Source organism: Anarrhichthys ocellatus, unplaced genomic scaffold (assembly GCF_004355925.1).
Source record: "Anarrhichthys ocellatus isolate YVR2014 unplaced genomic scaffold, GSC_Weel_1.0 scaffold9, whole genome shotgun sequence".
Taxonomy (NCBI): Eukaryota; Metazoa; Chordata; class Actinopteri; order Perciformes; family Anarhichadidae; genus Anarrhichthys; species Anarrhichthys ocellatus.
In genome coordinates, this window is record NW_022280039.1 from 493426 (window position 1) to 502224 (window position 8799).

The 8799-nt window shown below is 41.3% G+C and overlaps 1 protein-coding gene across 2 annotated transcripts in view; it reads left to right on the forward strand.

Annotated features, from left to right (window-relative positions):
- xrcc4 (X-ray repair complementing defective repair in Chinese hamster cells 4) overlaps positions 1–8799 on the forward strand; it is a 22139-nt gene that overhangs the window by 3726 nt on the left and 9614 nt on the right. For both annotated transcript variants that reach the window (XR_004212824.1, XM_031849684.1), the window contains exons 2-3: positions 290–431; positions 1127–1317. Coding sequence is in view for 1 of the 2 variants with exons in the window: in XM_031849684.1 (XP_031705544.1) it covers positions 290–431; positions 1127–1317 (333 nt within the window). In the remaining variant the exon portion in view is untranslated. The remainder of the gene's footprint in view (positions 1–289; positions 432–1126; positions 1318–8799) is intronic.

The following is an 8799-nucleotide window of genomic DNA, read 5'->3' on the forward strand; positions in this document are numbered from 1 at the left end:
CACACACACACACACACACACACACACACACACACACACACACACACTCTAGAAGACATTACCAAATCCAAGAAGTAAACAATGAGGCTCATTGATGCAACTGGAAGATTAACACAACCGTACAACATTAAAATGGATTGCTACGAGAAGAAGGTCCAAGGACAAAATACTAACAGTAGGCCTACAAACTATCTTGAACACAATGCAATAAGCCCATTGTTAGAAAAATGAATCACAATGGCACCCTGTTATAAGTTTCTTAATTCCTATCTTTATTTTTTTTTTGCAGGTCATGAGTGGTACAGTCCGACAGATTACTGTAGCTTCGGATCCAGGCACCCCGTACTTCCTGCGAGTGGACTGGGCCTTAGACCTGGGGGCTGGCTTCACACTAGCTCTCACTGATGGCAGCTCGGCATGGATCGGAGAGGGTAAAGACTTCATATATGCAAACACAAAAAACATTTTCAGCCCATGTGATCTGCAAAGAATGACATCTTTTGACCATTGACTAGACTGGGTTGTCACCAGGTTTACCATTCATCAAACTGTCCAAACCCTGTATGCACCTGGCTGACCCCATCTCACAATATTGAAACTGTTCGTCCTTAAAGCAGAGGGACAGCAGTGAACTTGTTTCTTCACCCCCCCCTTCTTCTCTGCTGTGCTGCAGCTTACAGGTGTAGAAAGTAGATTAAACTCTAACTACAAGGCTTGTCTTTGTATGTGCAAGTCAGTGTTCAGTGTGTGTGTGTGTGTGCGTGTGTGTGTGGTTACATATGCGTACTTTTTCTCTGGAAGGACACCTGGAACATGACTGCTCCCTAGTTTTCTATTGCTGTCCATCTGCAGAGATGGGGTTGTGAGAGCTATGTGGGAGCTTCTGGGTCGTCAGTGTGTTTTGTGTTTGATGGTTTAATTGGGACCCTCAGCCCCGTGTGAGCAGCTGTGCAACAGCTGACGACATTCCCCTCGTTTTCTGTGCACGCTTCCTTTTGAATACGCTTTCACATGCTACATAATTAATGTTTTGCTCCGCAGTCTGCCATCACTTCTTTGCCCTTCTCTCAACTGTACAACTTTTAAAATGATGCAACAATTAGAAAAAGGCATTCCTTGTGTCCAGTTTCAGAAGACGAGGTGACAAGGGAAGCCAACGATGTGGGAGCCACAAGGGAAAGATATGTTGAGGATCTTCTCCAAGCGCTAACAGGAGGTGAAGGAGGAAGGAGAGGAGGCGACAAGGGGGTGTATTCTTTCCACGTCAGTCCAGATCGCTGTCATCTCTCATATCAGAAGATCTGTAATGACATCTCGGTGAGCGAAAGCTTTGGGTAGATTTTTACCATTATACTCTCAGGGGCTTATTCAAAAAGAATGGATTCAGACCGCTGAAGGCACCATGAATTGCACATCACTTGCCACAACAATCTGACCCGTTTCAAGGTCCGACTCACAAAAAATACATGCCATGATCACTGGAAAGTCTGAGCGTGAAACACCTTATGAATTCACTTCAAAAGCAGCTCAGTTGATATAACTAACTTTATGCCCTTATGTACTTCAATGAGACTGCTGCCTTGACACAGCGGTAATGCCAGCGCAGAGGGCTACGGCAAAGATAATGCAGGGTTGCCTGGAAAAAGTTGAACTTGGCTCAACTTCAGCTGCTACGCAAATGTCATCCCGCATGTTGTTCAAGCTAAAAAATGAGCCTCCACCAGCACCACTCAGTGTCAATAATTGCAGCAGTTATTAACTGTGGCTACTGTGGCTCTGGAGTATTCACTGGAATTGATTTGGGGTGCTTCGCATCATTGTTTCGGCGCACATCACACATAGAGTAACGAACCAAATGTGGTATAGCAAACTCTTTAACTAAGTGGGTAAGGGGTAGAAACAAAAGTGTTGAGGAATCTGTTGTTGAAGAGAGTTCTAGTTCTTTATTGTGTAGATCTATCAGTAGTTCCCCCTTGAATTCCACACCGTGCACTTCCCCCTTATCACTGTTCCCCGAGGATAAACGCATCTAACGACATACAACAGTATAGAAAGGAAGTCTTATTCTTTACAGGGGGCTGTTAAAAAGATAAGCATTATAGTGACCCCACATTAAAGCCGAATTAGAATGGCTTGGTTGCCTTCGGGCCGCTGGAAAGCCAGAGATAGGAATCACTCAGTCATCCAATACTAACAATATAAGTCCGTTGTCTAACGGCCCCAGCTCATAAACATCACCGTAAGGTAAAGCTAGTTTGCCTTAATTTAAACAATCAAAAGCACATCTTTTTTTTAAATGTATGCAGCAGTCGCTGCCAGAGACATGTATTGCATGCTGTGCTAAGTCAATTCTTTCATAGTTCACAGTGAGTGGCGGGTTTGATGGAGTACAGGTCACGGGGCTTTCGGTGGATTTTGGTGTTATTCTTCCAAACAGTGAGAGGATGCGGTTGCCTCCGGGCAGCAGGTCACTTGGGGTCCTGAGACTGCTGCAGGTAGAGGAGACCAGAGGGAGAAGGCCAGGGGGTTAGGAACACTGCAGAGACCATAAAACCCTGATTTATGGATAGGGCCGTCCCCATCTAACAATGTTAAACAACAGTTGATTAAAGCTTTTTTTTGTTCTTTCTCCAACTCCCCCAGGCTTTCTTTGTGTCTATGTGTGTGGGTTGTGTATACAAGTGTGCATGTGTTTGTGTTCGGACATGTACAGAGATACCGTTGGTTTTTTAATGAGGTGGCCAGGCCTTTGACATTCTTGACAAAACGGTAACTAACGAACTAACTAACTACATCTCATACTTCAATAATGAAATTAAACAACACACCTTTAGTCATGCTTTTGGATGCTCTCTCTTTCAAACTCAGAAACTCACACAAGATTTCCCAAAATATAGCTCAGTTTTAATGTGAGATATACAATGATTTACTTGTTTTACTATTATGGCCGTGGTGGGGATACTACTGTGGACATCCCTAGTGGTAAAATTAGTTGATCAAGGCTTTTTTTAATGCGATGATATTTAATTGACAGTATTTATATTGACAGTAATTCACAATGCATTTCTGATGCCTTGATTATGGTAACTCTCAGTGCACTCCATTAAATCACTGAAATTTATTCCAAATGCATACCATCAACAGTAAGTGAACTGCAAGAGAGACCAACAAATGAACAGCATCCACCATCTGACTGTTATATTCCCAAATGAAACAATTCCACCGGTTTTGAAATGAAATAAATGAACTCTCTCATTTGTTTAGTGGTGGAAGTATTTAGTGATTGTGAGCAGTGAAAAACCTGTTGCCAAAAGGAGCAACTAGACCACACAAAATGATTGACAGGGGCCCAAATCTGACCTGCTGTAAGTGTGCTTTTTAAATATGTGATCAATGCTCACATTGTTGCTGACAGTAACCATCACTCTTTGTGCAGTATGTGTGTGGTAGACTAAATCTCATCCCTGGGGGGGTATTTGCATTATGTGCTAACTACCACCTTTGTCTAACACCTGCTTCTTCTTCTTGTTTTTTTCTTCTTCTCTCCTCATTTTTTACTAACACGTCAGAGGTTAAAAAATGGAACATATATTCCCAGCCAGATAATTTCATGGTGCCAAAAATGAGGCAAGTTTCCTTTGGGTATAGAAGAAGAGAGGCCAGGAACTAAACAGGTGGCGAACCTGACATTAATATTTTATGATCATGACCCTTGACGCTGTAATGAATGAATATAATGTGGGTGTTTGTTGTTAAACTGCTACTAAGCAGGTGTTTAACATGGCTGAGTCAGACATCATCTCCTCCTTTATGTGTGTTTAAGTACCAATCTGTCATTGGTAGAAAAATAAATGTCATAGTACTGACACTTATACAGACACTTAGTGTTCTGAGGATTTTGGAGCATTTAAGTGGAATTAACAGATCCCGTACGTCTGTTTAAGACTGCCTGGATTTGACTCCCAAACAGCTTATCAACTATATTTATTCATTTCACTTTAGTGTTTTTAATGTATACGTTGATTACACAATGCAACTATGGTAGTTTTTAACTTGTGTTGCCTCTCTTTTTGTTAGTAGCGCTTTGACACACATGTTTGATCAGTTATCCAGAGACATCCAGCCATTTTATAAAAACAAAAAAAAAACTGTCACTCTGTCTTAGAGTACCATTGAGCTACACACTTCTTAAATCAGACCAGCTTTCGATCCATGGAGAGTGAGACTCTGATTCTTGACAGTAGTGGTTAACCGGAGCTGCAGGATTGTGGATGAGTCTGTGCATGTGACACTGACTGTTGATGTTTTATGTTTGTCAAATAAAACTGGTGTTATAGTGCTCTGGGGATTCCAGCTGTGCAAAATGACGCCAGGAGTCCATGTTTTCTTATTCTGAAGTGTGAAATGATACAATATGTACTTGTACATATTGAGTGTGTTTGTATGTTCACAGTCCGCCTTTGTCAACAGTATTTATAAAACAATAAGGCCTGTAAATCATGCACATGATAAGTGTGTGGGGGGGGGCAAAGCAAAAACTTAAAATGAACACGGATAAAGAGATGACACATTAATAGACACTTTTTAGCTACTTTTGGTCATTCGTTTGGCCTGCTTTCCTCTTCCCTGTCTTCATGTAAGTAGAAAGCTTTTTGTTTTTTTTGTTAATATTTGTTAACATCTGTTTGGTGTATTTTTTCCTCTCTTTTTATATTTTACAGCTGTCCCTTTATACTTTGTGGCAGATCTTAAAGCTGTTTTCTTTTCATTTTTTCTTTCTCTATTTTTGTGTCCTATACCAAACACCATCAAGCCATGTATCTAATATCAAACCTCTACAGTCTTTAAACGTGAATGTCTAGTTCACTGTGCATATAATTTGCCATAATGATATGCTAGAAAACAACAGGATTAGAGATCCCTTTATCAGGGTTTCCTTTTTGTGCAGCAAAACAAGTATTCCCCGTGTAGTGATGTTCAGCCTTTGAGTCTCAATCATTCTTTAAGCTACTCTTTGCTGTATTGAAGCAGTTTCCCGGCAGAAAAAAAGCAAACATTTCACAATTTTCCAGAGCCCAAGGTTATGTGTTCAAATGGTTTTGTCTGACCAACAGTTAAAAACCCCAAAGATAAACTATTTACGATTAAATAAATTTGAGCAAATCCTACTATTTAGGAAACGTAAAACTTTTCAATCAGTTAAATAATGAATTGATTTACTCTAGAACCATTGTAACATAGAGCCTCTCCACAATGGGATTTTTCACTCTATCATCTGTACACGTATGCCAAAGAGCTGCTTTGTAATCAGATTAGTTAATGTCAACAGTACCGTGTTTTGATAGACCCAAACACAAAATGCCCACCGTCATCGTTCAGTCCCATGAAGCAGCCAAAATGCTTTAATTGTGGTTTCAGAAAAAAATACAACACAATCTGCAATCATCTACGGTCACGCGTTTGACTTTTAGTTTTGTTCTGTTTTAAGTGTTTGGGAAATTGTGATGGTACTGGATGCCAGATTTTTATCCTGAACACAGAGTCTGATCCACCGACGCATCTCTCCTGCTGTCCCCACCAGCAAGTTCCATATCATTAGTAGTGGTTTGTCTCTCTGCTTGAAAGTAAATTCTAATAGTGCCTCTCTTTCGTGCTTTAAACATCTTGCGACCCAGTATTCTTGGCAGGTACCTCGATATTCTACCTTTCATCCCTCACTATCTGCGCTGGTACTGTGCCATAGCATGCACTATGTTTATGGAAACATTCATGTTATCAGGGATAGACTGACTGACTGACTGTCCTCCCTCGCTTCCTGCTCTTTATCTGGCCTCACGCCTCTGCACGGCGGGCAAGGGAGCTGATGGGACAAGCTGATCCTCCGCTCTGTGCCCACACTAACCATATTGAGCACCCTTGCCCAGCCTTGAACACAGCCTTGAACACAGCCTCTTTGTCACCATGCACACAGTGCTCACCCACTCACTTCCCTGTTCCTTTGGACACAATCATTATTTTGTAATAGAAAAAGAGATAAATGTTGCCCCAAAATGAAATATATTGATAATATAAACGTGGTATTATAAGCTGGACGTTTTGTCAATAAATGAGATAAATTTATATGCCACAGATCCTTAATGTTGGAGTTCCAATGATGCTAGCTCACTGTTATAATATTGATGAATAGTTATTGATTAATAGGGGTTATTTTCCTCTGATCCATGGGAATAAATGGTGGGTTTAGTCTCTCGTGATGTGTTGGACAGGGTGATAAGGAAAGCTTTGTGTCCTCTGTGCCTACACTGTGTTATGGTATCTTTTTCACTGGGAATGTGTTCTTTTGGCTTTTTGCTCCACACCTACGTGCCCCCTTCTCCACGGGTTTGACCTTATGGTCTGACTAGCTGTGTGGAGACACACACACACAAACAAACAGTCAGACCACACACACACACACACACACACATCGGCCCTTGTGTAATGTCAGACAAGCTTATCCTGAATCCTGAAAGATTTTTTCATTCACACTTTTTGCTTAATCTTTTTTGTCTCTGTTGATGATTTTATTTACAGTTTGTTTCATCTCAAAAAGTCAAGATTTTCCGGGGGTTGGCATATTGTCTTTTTGTTTTCTGTCTGTCTTCGCCTGTTATGTTAGCTGGCTTAATATTTAAACTGTCATAAATTAGCCCACCCTGTTATATTAAAGACATATGTCTAATGCGGATACAGGCTTAAACAGCAGCTATGAATTAGTTACTTATTGTATTGTTGGTTTAGTAACACAGTAGAAAAATGTGGCAGTGGGTCCTGGCTCACAGACAAACAGTCTGACCTCCCACACCTTGGCCGAGGCTGGCAAATGTGTGCGGATTGACCTTTAACTTTATCTCTGAGTCTCAGGGGAGAAGCAGATGCTCAAGAAAATAAAGGGAGCTTTTTAGACCCTTTCTGTCTTTTTGACAAGGAGCTTGGTGTAAAACCTAGCATGCAGCGTGCCTACATTTCCCGGTTTATATTTTGATTAGTGCATCCTCCCTTTTTTCCATGTTGCACAGTAAGCTGAAGGTAAACCTTTGGTTATCTGGAATTCACATGTTTGCTTCTTCTTAGAAACCCTGAAAGTAACACAACCTTTTGGTATTTAAGAGAAGGAGCAGAATAAATAAACAGCAGCTGCAGGGCCATTTCCAATGCTAAGCCAGTAAATAAGGGTTGTGCTTCCAGCAGCTTAGATCTCTGTATCTGGTGTCTTAGGATGGTAATACCATGTTAACACGCTGGTCAGGAAGATTATGGTCTTGAAAAATTTCAGCGGATAAAACAAAATTTGACATTATAATCGAGAGATACTTGTACAGTAAATGTAGGACTTTAAAGTGTGGAAGTATTAGTGTACTCAGTATGTCAGAGTCCAAAGCCTTCACATTATCTGTTCTCACATGGCTGATTTATTGCCAAATTACTTTCCACTGGAAGCACTGCAGAGATCTAGACACAGGTAGTAAAAAAGAAGAGGAGAGGTTTGAGGAGAAGATGGAAGGGAGGTTTGAGGTAAGATCAAAGCTTTCACAGTTATCATGACCTCCTATCTGTGCATATAGATAGTAATGGGTGGCTTATACCGTACTGTAAAAGTTGGTATATCTATGAAGTGCACATGATGACTTAAACACTATTCAAACATATGACTGAGCCAAACATCAGACATTCTTACCGGGCCTCTTCCCTACACCAGTCTCTACCAGTTCCTTATTAATGGTGGACCATCTTGCATGAACACTGAATCAATATTACTGATAACTTACGGGGCTCAGTGTCACACAAAATTACTCAAAGCCCTTGAGAGGAGCCTGCACTGTATCACTGTGACATCGTGATGTTGTTCCAGATTTTTATGAGTTCTCGGGAACCTCATCCTCCTTAGATTTTGGGTGGTCTCCTCTGTGTCTCGATCCTATTAAGTTGACTTTTGTTAAATCGCTGATTTCCGTGTTTTGATCAGACTGGCAGCACTGGCACTGAATAAGCATGCCACTACTCAAAGGGATTTTGAGTAGTGGCATGGTCTCTTAGACTCCTCCGTTTAGTTTGCTCCAAAACTCCGGCGTAGTGTGGCCGCTCAGTGTAAACGTGGCAAAAACGGAGTAAAAACGGAGTAATGTGGACATGGCCTTAATCTATATTGATTGTTTTGAGGAATGATGCTGTATGGAGTCACTAAGGGAGTCAGTAATCTATAAATTCACTTAGTAGAGTTTTTGACCACTGACCCACCAGATGGTACGTTACACAAAACCATCTGAGAAGCCATCACTGGAAACTTGTTGGAAAAGGTCAGGCACTATAAAAATAATAAACTTGGCCGAAGATTGAGTGAACCATCTGTCAATCAAACTCTTACTGAAGTTGGGAGAAGAGCGACAACATCTTTGAAAAATAAAATTTGACAGAAAGAGACTAGAAAAGATATAAATGAGAAGAAAAGGCTAAGCCAGTGAAGCTGTGGTGGCGATGTGAAGCGAATGTCCACTCAACATGTTCAGTTTCACCAGCGGTGGGGACACAGCTGTGTGGCCTGCCGGGACAGCATCGGCCCAGGTGAAAAAATGTGGTAAAGTAAATGACAAGTATTTTATGAGAGCTTTTGAAGATGGCGACTTTATTACAGTTCGTCTGCGACCTCGACACAGCCCAGGGAAGATTTAGCACCTCGTCACCTTCTGGTTTGCCAGTGCATCATGAGCAGTACCTGTGTGTGTGTGTGTGTGTGTGTGTGTGTGTGTGTGTGTGTGTGTG